This window comes from Hypanus sabinus, chromosome 2 (assembly GCF_030144855.1).
Source record: "Hypanus sabinus isolate sHypSab1 chromosome 2, sHypSab1.hap1, whole genome shotgun sequence".
Classification (NCBI taxonomy): Eukaryota; Metazoa; Chordata; class Chondrichthyes; order Myliobatiformes; family Dasyatidae; genus Hypanus; species Hypanus sabinus.
Genome location: NC_082707.1, coordinates 184,143,222 through 184,157,978, shown reverse-complemented (window position 1 = coordinate 184,157,978; position 14,757 = coordinate 184,143,222). Strand labels below are relative to the sequence as shown.

General features: G+C 40.1%; 1 protein-coding gene across 5 annotated transcripts in view; it reads right to left on the bottom strand.

The window, feature by feature from the left end:
* Positions 1–164: 164 nt before the first annotated feature.
* Positions 165–14,757, bottom strand: part of rps6ka5 (ribosomal protein S6 kinase, polypeptide 5) — a 330,130-nt gene continuing 315,537 nt past the window's right edge. For all 5 annotated transcript variants that reach the window (XM_059961120.1, XM_059961152.1, XM_059961162.1 and 2 more), the window contains one exon: positions 165–14,330. In XM_059961120.1, the coding sequence (XP_059817103.1) occupies positions 14,091–14,330 (240 nt within the window). In that variant the 3' untranslated portion in view covers positions 165–14,090. The remainder of the gene's footprint in view (positions 14,331–14,757) is intronic.

Here is a 14,757-nt window from a genome sequence, read left to right as displayed (position 1 = left end):
TTAATTAAATTTCTACTTCCATATTATAAAACCCAAGTCAGTCTTGCCCATAATTACCACCAAATATATCCGTAACTACCGTCGAGTCTGCCAAAAGCTGCCTTCAGGTCTGCACGATCACTAGGTGAGGAATGGAAATCATTTTGTTAGTTTTGTCCACATTGTGGTTCCATGTTGGGTTGGGGGGGGGGGGGGAGAGACTGTTGTGCAGGAGTGTGGTTCAATGGTTAAGTTACTGCACTAATGATCAGAGGGAAGCGATCTAATTACGTTGACAACAGAGAAATGTAAATTTAATTAGTGTAAAATTTGGAGCATTTAAGAAACATATAGGCACATGGATGATAGAAAAAATGGAGAGTTATAAAGGAGTGAAGATTGGCGTAGGTTAAAAGATCATCACAATATTGTGTTCTTACTAGTTAAATAATCCGGATTTAGTAACTGTAACTACCCTAGGATGAAAGAAAATGGAGGACTATGCTAAAAGGTCGGTACAGCATGATGGGGCAAGAACCTGTACTGTTGTATGTACCCTGACGATGTAGTTGGGAATAGCTTTAGTATAATTGTGGTTAGGGTCAGAAGAACCCTTCAGTAAGTACCTTTGAAGAGCTTCTACATGGTAGACTGCCCTGGAAGGTTAGATCACATGAAATACCATTATACCATGCAAAAGAGTTTCACCAGGTTGCTGGTGGAATAGAGCATCTGAGCAGCAAAATGTTAGATGAACTCAGGTTCTTTAGACCACAAGACATAGGAGCAGAATTAGGCCATTCAGTCCATTGAGTCTGCTCTGCCGTTCCATCATGGCTGATCCTGGATCCTACTCAACCCCATACACCTGCCTGTCACCATATCCTTTGATGCCCTGACCAATCAGGAAATGATCAATTTCTACCCATGGACTGTCTCCACCACAGTTTGTGTAAAGCATTCCACAGATTCATTTCTATCTGGCTAAAACACTTCTCTGGAGCGTCAGAGGCTGAGGGGAGACTGACAGAAGCTTATAGAATTATGAGAGGCACATACAGATAGGGTCAGTCTTTTTACCCAAGGCAGAAATGTCAAATACTAGAGGACACACATTTAAAGAGGAGGGGCACATAAAGAGAAGCAAAGCAATAAAGAGGGGGGCCAGAATGGGGAATGGAAAAAGAGAAAAGGGAGAGAGGGAAGAAATTGCGGGAAGTTGGAGAAACTGATGTACATGCTGTCAAGTTGGAAGCTACCAGACGGAATATGAGGCATGGACTCCATTGTGTATCTTTTTAGCTACATAATTATGACAACTATGTTTAAGAATTTTTACACTTTGAATAGTTGTTAAAATGGCAGTGAAGAAAGAATGGAGGAGGTCATTTTCAGGAGAGATTTTACTGATCAATTGAATTGCTGTGTTTCCACTGTCTGGCTTTGAAATGGATTCAGGTACAGATGAGGTTCCTTGAAGAGGAGATGTACAGCAGAGACACAGGCCTTTCAGCCCACAATGTTGTGTTGACTTCTTAACCTACGTTAAGAACAATCTAACCCTTCCTTCCTACATGGTCTTCTATGTTTCTACCATCCATGTGCCTATCTACCTCTACCCTTGACAGGGTGTTCCACACATCCATCACTCTCTGTGTAAAGTACTTAGCTCTGACATCCCCATGTATTAGCCATTTCCACCCTGGGAGAAAAAGTCTCCGGCTATCCACTGAATCCATGCCTCGTATCATCTTGTATTCCTCTACTAATTTACCTCTCATTTGCCTTCACTCCAAAAGGGAAAAACCCAGCTCCCTCAGCCTTTCCTCATAAGGCATGCTCTCTAATCCAGGCAGCATCCTGATTAATCTCTCCTGCACCCTCTTTATAGTTTCCACATCCTTCCTATAATGAGGTGAACCAGAGGTGAACACAATATCCCAAGCATGGCCTAGCCAGTGTTTTATAGAGCTATAACATTACCTCATGGATCTTCAACTGTCACCATCAGCTCTTGATCTCATAGTAACTGTTGTACCTGTCTATGCTAAATAACTCTTTAGGTCAACAGCAGGGTAACTGGTTTCATTCTTGCTTTAAATGCAAAGCTCAGTCAGACTTGTTCCCAGGTCTGGATGTTCCAAATGTAAGCAGGAGTGGAAATCTCCAGGATATGATAGATATCCTGCCTGCCTTACAGAGAATACGAAAGCAGTGCACATCTTGACAAAGGTTTTGAGAAATATCAAATAATTGAAGTGCTTGACACATGCCTAAATAATTTCATCAAGGAAATATTCTCAGGATTTGCCATCGTCCAAGCCATCTGCCTCACTGTCCAGACAACAAAAAGTCACAACACAGAATTCACAAGGACCCTAAATACTAAGAACATAGTAATACTATAAATATGCCCTCAAACTGTTTTGAAAGGTACAAATATTAATTAATGCTAAAAGTACATTTTTAAAAAATAAAATTCCCAGTGTTATAGTGCACATGAACAAATCTGCCCTCAGAATAATACAGGGTAAGACAACTCAAAGGATAGGCGATTCTCTTTGGAGAGAGGAATTAACACAACCACACACTGAAAGGCAGTGTCCTTTGAAATTGCTAAACACCTGCTTTTAAAACAGGATCTGTGAAGAAATGCCAGGAACCCATGTTATTGAAGCAATGGAATCTGCCAGTTTACTAGTATTCTCTCAGCTATGTAGTTCTCTGACCTCTGTTCGAATCCTACCTCAGTACATCTTTAGGAGCAGGCACTAAACCAAGGCCTGCATACATCCGCTTGTTTGAATGCAAAACAATCCCATTGCAATACTTTGAAGAATTAGTTTATATCAAACCCTCAAACTTCACTAAACAAGTTCACCTGCCCTGTTCCTAACAATAATGATTACACCTCATTTGGTTATAAAGCATTTCCAGCTGGCCTGAGGTTGTTAAAGAAATGCAAGGTGTTTCCTGTTACTGTAGGAATAAATATAGTTATTTTTTTTTGTTGTGGTGAATGGGAGATAATCTTGCGTTAAAATTTGAAATTGAAATCTGTTTTGTACTCCATTAGAGTATACTGGTGTTTGCAGGAGGTCTCTGGGAATGTGGCATTTGGTGTGTAAATTGCTGTGACCAAATACAGTTAAACCAAAACTTGTTTGTCCATCGACACCATTTGCATCTGCCTGCATTGGAACTGTACCTACGGGGACGGGTCTATATACCACTTGAATGTAATAATTGTATCTGATTCTACTACCTCCTCCAACAGTGAGATCCAGCTAACAACCACTCTGTGTGAAAAAAAAACATTTTGTTGGATACATTACTAACCTGTATTGCATACATACATTATGGTCTTAAACTCTTTAAAACTCCTTTCTCTCAAGATTTAAGTTTACATTCAAACATGCAGTAAAACTGCATCATTTGCATTAACAACTAATACTTCAGAGGGTGAGCAAGTGTCACCACATACTCCAGTGCCAACATAGCATGGCCATAATGCTCTGCAAAACAACACAGAACAAGCAACAAACAACAGCAGAAACAAGTCCTGTTGCTCCCTTTCACCCACATGCATGTACAGTACTTTAACCATCACTTTAAACCTATCCCTTCTTGTGTCTAATACCCAGCAAGAAGGATTCTACTGTCTACTCTATCTATGCTTCTTATCATTTTATAAATCTCTACCAACTCTCAGCCTCCTTCACTCAATGAAAAACATGCCAATTTTATCCAATCTCTAACCACTACTAAAATCTTTTAATCTAGGAAACATCCTGGTGAATATCCTCTGCACTCTCTCCAATGCAGTCACATCCTCCTATAGCTAGGCGACCAGAAGTGGACACTATTCTCCAGGAGCAACCCAAGCAGCATTTTGTAAAGTTACAATTTAAGATCCCATTTCAAGTGTCAAGAGATACTGTATTTTTCCCCCACCCACAAAGGTGTTTAAAGCCTTTACAAATCCTTTACACACTGAAAGTAAACGGACAATGTCATGGAATTACGTAGCAAATACTTTGCAAAATGGGGCAGAGTGTAAACGGTTAGATGTAAACTATAAACAGATCGGATTAAAAAGATGTAGTGTGTCAGACTTCAAATCTCCCATATGGTTAACACTTCTTAATTTAATTGCAATGTGAAAGATAGGGTTATATTTTTCATACCCTTTGGGAAACATTACTTACTTAAATATAACTATTTTTTTTAAAAGTAAATGACCAGGGTTCCATCTAGTTTGTACAAGTGATCATCCATGATTAATATCCCATTAACTGCTTTTCGCAACAAGATGCCCTCTCTGTACAAAGTAACAATGCTTACATGAGTAGGTACTGTATCACTGTAAAGTTTACTATTAATGCAGAGAATTTACCTTAGAAATTATTCCACCCATGTGGGGAACAAGAAACAAAAAAGGACAAATGCGTACAAACATGAAAAGTAACTGGATCTATCCTACAACTGCCGTGACATAACTAAATATTGGATTTAGTCCTGATGAAGGGTCTTGGCCCCGAAATGCAGACAGCGCTTCTCCTTATAGATGCTACCTGGCCTGCTGTGTTCCACCAGCATTTTGTGTATGTTGACTGGATTTAGTATTTGGTCTTGATTGTGATGGGACTCCAGGTGCGACTGGTGCTTGGTACACACAGTGAGCAAAATGCACAGCTTATCCTCCCAGCTCCAACTCTATGAACTATCCTGTGCTTTCTACAAATGCTGCCTGTTTCTTGGATTTCACAGCCTTTCCTAGTTTGTACTAAGATGTTGTCAGAAATGAATGAAAATTTAACCACTGAGCTCCTCTGCCACTCAATTACCAGCAAAATCCACTTTATGAGTTATTCTGGCGATCTCTGGTTCCATATTATAAAGCCCTAGCTTCTTAAACAGGCTTGTGTAACCTGGCATACATACATCTTCAGCTCCATTGTTAGCTTCTACCAGCCATAGAATTATAGAACATCAAAACAGGCCTTTCGGCCCAACTAGTCCATGATGGCCAAGATTCCCATCTGAGCTAGTCCCATTTACCAGTGTTTGTCCAGATCCTCCTTTCCTATTTGTGTGCCTGTCCGAGTGCCTTTTAAATGTTGTTAATGTACCTGCCTTGACCACATCTTCTGGTAGCTCATTCTATATCTTCTGGGTGAAAAAGTTGCTCCTTGGGTTTCTATTAAATCTCTCCCCGCTCAACTTAAAAGCTAGAAGAGTGGAGACTAAATGCGAATAAATCCTTGAGTTAAAACATTTAAGTAAAAAATGGCCTTGAGTTAAACTAGTTAATCCTTGACTTAAAGGTTTATTAAGTGTGATTTCTGGGAAGGGCCATAGTCCCTTTAAACCTGTTGCCAAAATACTGGTGATTGCTTGTTGCAATTTCCTCTGTACACTTCAAGTTGCTGTTGAGGCTTGTTTAACAACTGGAAGGGGCAATCTGGCCTTTGCACTATGTTTACTGTGAAACACTTCTTCCCTGTAACTCAGGCTCTCAACAAGTTCCAGTATAAACTGCTGGGAAGTAGAAATGGTATGAAGCCAGCAGAAGATGTAAACAGACAGATTCTGATGTTACATCCATTACAGACCTGTGGACAACACAGAAAACAGCGCCAAGCTGGTTGGCAAACTTTCCATTAGTCAGGTGGCAGTACATTCATAGTACACGAACCTGCCAATATATTCAAACAGTGACGTGACAGGTATGTTTTATTTGACACAGTCTAGAATGAGCTTGGTGGGGGTTATGTCCTGTGACAAACAGTTCAACTCCTGCTAGATGGCAGGGAAGGGGTGGGGAATTGGGATCAGATTGACAAGTTTTCCAGGGAGCTGATTTTGTGTTCTCTTTAATATCATGAAGAGGTCTACTCAGGCACGTGTCTACTTCTCGTCAGCCTCAGGGGAACCCAAAACAAGATACTGTCACTTAGCAAGCCAGCAGGGAATTCAGTACAAGTTTAAGAACATAAGAAATAGGAGCCTGTCAGGCTTGCTCTACCATTCAGTAAGATCATGGCTGATCTGGCCATGGACTCACCTGTCTTTTCCTCTCATAGCCCTCATTTGCCCTATTATTGGAAAAAAGTTTCTTGAGAGTGAGGAAAACTTGGAAGTTGGTGTGGCACATTGAGACAGTGAGCAGAGTTGCTGTTTCACAGTTTCAAAAATCAAGGTCCAATTCCAACCTGCGAATGGAGTTTGCACTGGTTGGAGTTGTGTGCTTTATTGAGGTGCTCAAGTTGGCTCCCACATCCTAGAGATGTGCCAGTGGCTCGGTCAACTGGCAGCCCTTGGTGCATTGCAGAGTGCTGGAATTGATGGGAATACAAGGAGAATACAGGGACATTTAAAGAGCATTGGGATAGCTCTGTGAGTTGGCATGGAAATATGGGAAAAATGGCCTCTTATGTGGTAATGAAATATTAAAAAAAAGTAGAACTAAAAAAGTCAGAGACTTCTTCCCAAAGAGGAAATGGCACAATTTTAAGCAGATTGGAAGAAAGCTTAATGGGAATGTCAGAGCTAAGTTCTTTACACAGAGAGTGGTGAGTGTGTGGATGGTGGTGCCAGGGATGGTGGTAGAGGCAGATACATTAAGACATTTTAAAAACTCTTAGATAGGCACATGGATGATAAAAAAAAATGGAGGAATGTGTAGGAGAGAAGGGTTAGACCTTAGAGTAGGTTAGACAGCACATTGTGGTCCAAAGGATCTGTACTGTGCTGTAATGTTCTATGTTCTAAAAAGGATGAGGGAGAAAGGAACAAAAGGATATATTAAAAGATGAACTGACAGGTATTGACAGGATGGTTGTGTGATGTAATGAACACTAGTACGTACAGACCTTAGGTAATACACTGAGCATTCTGGCTTTCCTCTTGCCATCTTCTGAATGTGTTGTCATTGTGAATGGCCTGTTTCTGTACATTCTATGTAAACTGAGATACTGTGCTATTTTAATGGGGGAGATAATGTAGGAACTGTAACATATTAGTATGCTGGTGATGTGCCCTGCGGCTTGTTTTAATACTAATGTTTACACCCAGTGGATATCAGACTGACGGCACTCACAGCAGCATCATTTTAAATTTTGATGGTTAACATTTACCTAACACAACGAAGGTGGTTGTTGGCAGATTTAAAAATGTTCTGTTGAAAGGCCATCAACTTGAAAAGTCATTTCTGGCTTTTCTATCCCTAATGCTTGCAGCGTTATCCATTTTTATTTTAAATAGTTTGTTACTCTGTACTTGAGATTGGAGTGGAGGGTGGGGGCTGCAATGAGGGGATGTTAATATTACACTAGAGTAACTTTGCTACTATTTCTCTTTACAATCACAGGTTAAGTGACTCAGTGTCTTTACTTTCTTAGAAGGTTAAGGGGGTTTGGCATCTTCCTTCTTTTAAAAACTGAGTATAATTTGTTCAATTTATGTTTTTTGTGTGCCAGCTGTTTATCTGATGCTATATTCCTGTGATGCTGCTGTAAGTTTTTAAATTCTACCTGTGTACATATGTACTATGCAGATGACAATGAAGTCTACCTTTACTCTAATATATTTATTGTCAACTAAACAATGCTGTCACTTAAAACTAATGCATCAATTAGTTTTCAACAAAATATTCCATGGTTTCACTTCTCTAGTTTACCTGGTTAACCTGTGGAGTTGTTTCTACATGGGCTTTGCAGAATTTTCAGAATTTAGGAGCTGAGAGGTAATGTTGCAGCTATATAAGACCCTGGTCAGACCCCACTTGGAGTACTGTGCTCAGTTCTGGTCCCCTCACTACAGGAAGGATGTGGAAGCCATAAAAAGGGTGCAGAGATTCATAAGGATGTTGCCTGGATTGGGGGGAATGCCTTATGAGAATAAGTTGAGGGAACGCGGCCTTTTCTCCTTGGAGTGAAGGATGATGAGAGGTGACCTGATAGCAGTGTACAAGATGATGAGAGGCATTGATTGTGTGGATAGTCGGAGGCTTTTTCCCAGGGCTGAAATGGTTACCGCAAGAGGACACAGGTTTAAGGTGCTGGGGAGTAGGTACAGAGGAGATGTCAGGGGTAAGTTTTTTACTCAGAGAGTGGTGAGTGTGTGGAATGGACTGCCAGCAACGGTGGTGGAGGCGGATATGATAGGGTCTTTTAAGAGACTTTTAGATAGGTACATGGAGCTTAGTAAAATAGAGGACTATAGGTAAGCCTAGTAGTTTCTAAGGTAGGGACATGTTTGGCACAAATTTGTGGGCCGAAGGGCCTGTATTGTGCTATAGGTTTTCTATGAGGCTGGAAACATTCAGCAAGTTAGGCAGTATTTGCAAAGATAGAAACAGTCAATATTTTAGATGAATGACCTTTCATTGGGACTTCATTTTTGGCAGAATTTTTGTTTCAGATTCCTAGAATCGACAAGTTTTGTTTTGTTTCAGTTACAGTGGAACTATGTACATTTTTCATCCAACTGAAGCCCTGCAATTTGACCAGTGAGGATGAAACCTGCAGCAAGTAGGCACCATCTTTGGAACATGGGAGGGAACTAAAACACCCAGAGGAAATGCAAGCAGTCACAGGAGGACATACAAAATCTTTCCAGGGAGAGGCGGATTTGGACCCAGATCACTGGCGCTGAGGTGGTGTTACTAACACGTCATTACTGGGGTTAAGAAAGGCAGTGTAGAATGGAGGGGTTCAATATGATTACTCCTGCAGAGATCAGGCACATCTGTTATGGGATAAGTGGACAGATATGCACCAGAACTGTATCCTTCAGATGGTTTGATCATATTTGCTGTACAAGTTGTTTTATTCCTTAAGACAACAAAGAACACCTAAATTTATAGCAAAACGAAAATGCTATTTTCCTGTAAGTGTCAATAAAGTGTAATCATTATTGTGGAGCAAGATGCCCTCACAGACTTGCAATGTTAGTCACTGAAATATTCTGAATTAAATTGCATTAATTTCATAGCACATTTGTACAATGGACAGTTGTCCTCAACACACACAATAAATCCACAAATAATTTTCCTTTTTTAAAAAATACAATGAATATTTGCCAACCTCCTTTTAAGAAGTTGCATTTAAAACAATTTGACTTTAATGTTCTAAAAAGTCTTAAAAGCTTTCACAGGCTCACCTGAATAATGCTTTCAACTTTTAAAAATTTTGTACAAGTCACTAGAAAGCTATAATAAACTTATCAATACTTTAATCATTTTCCTCATTAAATAATCAATAAATATAATATTATGGCAGTTCCCCTGTAACAACAATATTCTACTTTTAATCAAGCTTTGTAAAAGTCAATATTATACAGGGTTAAAAACTATATGCAAAAATTCATGTTCAGTATGATTTTGTTTAAACAGATAAGCCCAACTCCCTTGAGTATAAAGACTGGGAGGGGAAGAGGTTTTGAATAGTTTTGCAGTGTGAATTGTGTACAGCTCTGTACAGTATGTTTCACCTAGACTGAAGCTCTTTAAAACTACTGGTTGTACTGAACCTGGATGCACAAAGAAATCAACAATGCAATCTGTTCAACACTTTAAATTTACAAAGTCCCAAAAAAGGATGGCAAGATTATGATGAAAGAAGCCTCTAAAAAGAGACTGCACAATTCAGCCTGGACTGTGCACCAGGCATTTAGAGATGCAGTGAACGACACCCATCTATAGCACACCGTGTACCCTTAAGGGTGTGGAGTAATTTAGTAATCCCCATGCTGAGAAAACTCACACTAATATTAAAAAATACATTTTTAAGAAATTCCCTCAGATACTGTCCAGGCATACATGGTTAATAGATTCACAATAAACCCAGTGCAAAATACCCACTAACAGTAAATAAAATACAATTTAAATGGTTGAAAACTTCCTGGGAAAATTTTGGTATCAAAAGTGATGTGGCACATTAAGTGAAGAAATCTTTGGATGTAATCCACTTCAATGAGCTTTAGTGAGATTTTGCCATACACATATCAATGATCATTCATACTTTTGCCCCTTCTCAGTTATGTCCATTGAGACACTCCTCCCATCATTTACAAAGCTCCATCTCTGGACCACCTGACAGTGTCCTGAATTAGAAGAGTAATGTGTCAGTATGTCTACATTAATAATTTATGTAAATGGCACCATAGCCTCGGAATTACTTGGACTGAAGGTGATTTTGTTTTCCCCATTGTATTTTTAATAAGTGCTGAACTAAAGCAAACATTAATCAACTTCACAAACTTTGGGCTTTGCACGACACTGAATTCAAAGGACAGGACAGATGGAATGGTGTTTTTTGTAAAGTCCTGCTCTGTACAATGACAGATTGGATGAGGGGGTTGCTGAGAAATAAGATATCTGCCTGTGTTTTATGCCCTGTTCTTCCCAGGAAGTTTCAACTGCAAGTCCCCACTGGTAAAATAAGCACAAGAACAATTGTAAAAGGGCGATCCAGAACCCAGGCCCATCTGCTCCCTCTGGCCTTCATTGTTCCTCAAGCTCATAACCAAGCAGGGATACAGATAAATACAGGTTGTCTACACTCAAAGCAATTCCTCAAGCACAGAGATACATTGTGACCGGTGGGCAAGATTGCAATGGTATGAAAAATTATGGCCCTTGCTTTTGGTCATATAGATCACAATCATAACATTTCCTTTTCAGTAAGTTTCTTATTAACATTAAAGAATCAGAGACAACAGACTTCTAAAAACTCAAACCCCAAGGTTATTTGACAATTATTCTGTATTTGGTCACAGATCAGACACTGATCAGATCAGGAACTGACATAGGGTGAAAGTCAGATGTTCCTATGTGCCTCCATGACTGATAAAGAAAACAAGAGACTGCAGATGCTGGAAATCTTGAGCAACACGCACAGAATGCTGATAGAACTCAGCAGTTCATAAAGCCCGAAATGTTTATTTATTTTCATAGATGCTGCCTGACCTGCTGAGTTCTTCCAGCACTTTTTTAAGGAGAAGATGAAAACAGTAAGTGCTGGAAACAGGCGAGTTGGTGGAATATGTGGAGGGTAGAAAAATAACTGTTGTGCTCTTTGCAGAGTAGATGTGCATTCTAGCATGCACTATTTTCATTTCAGGTTTCCCTCTGCAGCATTCTGCTTATATTGCAATTTACATTTCATTAGAGAGTGTAAAAGACATTAGCGAAAGTCAAAGATGGGAATCAGCTTCCTGAACACAAGGATTTTGAAGATGCTAGAAATCTAGAGTAACAAACACAAAATGCTGGAAGAGCACAGCAAGTCAGGCAGAATCTATGGAAATGAATAAACAGTTGATCTTTCAGGCAGAGGCTGCCCATTAGGACTGGAAAGGAAGGAGGCAGAAGTCAGAATAAGTAGGTGGGGGAGGGGAAGGAGTACAAGCTGGCGGGTGATAGATGAGACCAGTTGAGGGGTTAGGTGCTTTGATTAGGGAGGAGGATAAAGTGAGAAGCTGGGAGGTGAAAGGTGGAAAAGGTAAAGAGATGGAGAAGGAGGAATTGAACAGAAGACAAAGAACGTTGGAAGAAAGGGAAGGAGGAATAGCACCATGGGGAAGTGACAGGCAGTGAAGAGTAAAGAAGGGATAAGAGGGGAGCCAGAATGGAAAAAGAGATGGGGTCAGGGGGAAAGGAGAAATTATTGGAAGTTGGAGGCTACCTAAACAGAATATGAGGTGTTGCTCCAGAAGTTGGAAAATGTGGCAAATTTTTGGAAGCCTGTTGCTTGTTGTGCATAGAATCTGTGACTCTCACCTGCAACTACTGTGGGGCAGGTTGAGCATCTATCATTCTATTCACCTGAATTCCTATGGATAAAATTCATTGAGTTTTTGCTAAATGACTGAGCTGCAGTTTACCTGCAGACGTACTTAAAAATAATATACACTTTCATCCAACAGGGGACTTCACATCGTAAGGGTCCCTGCAGTACAAATAGTGCGTAAATTTTCCGTGCAACAATGCAGCACAGGTTATTTATACTAGCAAGAGCAGGATCTGCATCACTCAACTACCTAACTATTGGTCATTCATGAACACAATTAACAAGCAAGTCAAGCTGTTGGCTATGAGACAACAGCAGAGAAATTAATGGCTGGAACACAAACTTTTTTAAAACTTGTACTAACAGGTTTGCTACAAGATTATTGCTCATGCAAGAAATAAACAGGTTACATGCCAAATAATACATTAATAACAAAGCATTTGGCAAACAGAAGCCAAACATTTCTATCAAAAAGCCATTGCTTCACTATATAAGCAACTTATCAAATGGCACCCACCCGCACACTGTAACAAATAAATCAGCATAAATAAGTTACCTTAAGACTCAGATTTCTCAAATGGTTCACACACTTTACACTCCTGCAGCGTTCATAGTTAGTAACATAACAACAAGGGTTTATTTTGAAGGTGAAATAAAATCTCCCAACCCTGCTGGGAATATAAATTTCTTCTCAGATTGCCAGGAAACAAACAGCACCAAGAAAGCAGGGAGATAAACCTGCTACACACAAAATGCTGGAGGAACTTAGCAGGTCAGGCTGCACTTATGGAAATAAATAAAAAATTGTCTTTTTAGGCCAAGACCCTTCGTCATGACTGGAAAGGAAGGGAGAAGCGAGTAAGAGAAGATGGGGGAGGGGAAAGAGGACAAGTTGGCAGTGTTGGCAAGTTGGTGAGTGAGTCTGAGCTCATAATTGAAGGTTTAGCAGAGATCTTGACGGGAAGCAGTGAGAGAGTCTCAATGAATTCCTATCAAAGAGAAGATTTAAACTTCTTTAGGGTAGGTATACCTTGAAGAGAATTCACAGTGGAGCAGCAAATCATAAACATGAGAGATTCTGCAGATTCTGGAAATCCTTAGCACTCAAGCTAGAGGAACTCAGCAGATCCAGCAGCATCTATATCTAGAAACTCAATGTTTCAGGCTGAGACTGTTCAAGACTGTTTATTCCTCTTCACAGATGCTACCTAACTTGCTGAATTCCTCCAGCATTTTGTGCATGTGTTGTTCTGGATTTCCACCATCTAGAAAATTACTTGTGTTTAAGATAAACCTTCTAAGTTTGCACCAAAGCACATCAAACTGCTGGGTGCTTTGATACTGAGAATAGGAAATGCAGGAAATACAACTGTGAGCGATTCCAATACTCCAAAACACAGAGCAGGAATATCAAAGTGCCCAGAAAAGAATTAACACCAAATGGTGGCTGTAAACAGTCCAGTAAATAATCTGAGAAATCTGAATCCTCTGCCTACCTGTTGCATATTTTATGTACATCAATAGATCTATTTGTACAGCAAATCTGTCATCGATACAGTCTTTTAGATAAAGGTAAGTTAGTAAACACCGCGCTTTCATCTTACCTTCAATCCTTTCAGACCTGTACAACAGAGATATGTTCTTTGAAAAATGCACCTCATAGATGTTTGCATACTGCAGCCATTCTTTCACACTTAAAAAATACACAGAGTAAAGAACTAAAAGCCCTTTGAATGCCAGGCACAGAGTTTCACTCTCTGCAGTATGTCTATTTTTGAATCTTTTAAAAATCAATCCCTGTTCCAATATACAGAATATTACATACAGAAATTACAGCACAGGAACAGGCCACAGGCCCAAGTAGTCCATGTTGCTTTCATGCTCTCTGAGAGCCTTTTCCTGCCCTACTTCACCCTTTCAGTATGGGCCTTTTGTTCCATTCTTCCTCATGTATTTAGTTATTTTGCCCCTAATCACAACTATTCTATTCATTCCAACAATTACATGAGGTAGCACGTTCACCATTCTTGACACTCTTTGGGTAAAGGCATTTCTCCTGAATTTCATTACTGAATTCATTAATTTGGATTTTGTACTTAATGACCCCCCCCCCCCCCCCAAGCTCTGGATTCCCCAGAGAAAATTGGGTCAATCAATTTTGTAGAACAATGCAGAACTATCTACATATACATAACATAAATAAATGACACAAGATACTACGGAGGAATGCATAAAAATGGCATATGGTCTTCAAAGGGTTATACGGATGATTAAAATATGACTTTTTTTAAATTGTGAAAGAGGGACTGTAGCAGCTTAATCAGAGAACTGGAAGATACTGTCTGTGTTATTGCTGTCCGCCGGGTTGCTGGGCTGCATCATTGGGTTGGGAGTGGTCTTGCCTTGGGACTGGGAAGAGGAGGAATGGGAACTTTCACTGGAGCTGCTCCGCGTCTCAGTGCTGGTGCTAGTTTTCTTCATCTTGCGCCTTTTTGCCAGGGGCGCCTTGTCCACATTCTGAAGGCAAAAGCCCTCCCTCTTGCACTTGTTGAAGGCCTGTGATGGGGCCAAAAAGAGAGAGAAAAAAAACAGAGGTGGGATTCACTTCATTATGCATCTACATGAACTACATTGTGCCTTCAATGTCAAAGTAAAAGCCGGTAAGAATGCTATTGTTAAGAAGGGTGGATAAATCCCCAGTGCCTGATGAGATGTAGCCTAGATTGCTGTGGGAGATTGCTGGAGCTCTGAGATACCAAATTGTTAGATTTTTGCTAGCTGTAAGTGAGGTGCCAGATAGAGTCACAGAGTACTACAGCACAGAAACAGGCCCTTTGACCCAACTAGTCCATGTAGAACAGTTATTGTTGATGCACCATAGCCCCCATACTCCTCCCATCCATATATTATCCAAACTTCTCTTAAATGTTACAATTAAGCCCACATCCACTACTTCCACTGATAGCTTGTTCAACTCTTGCAC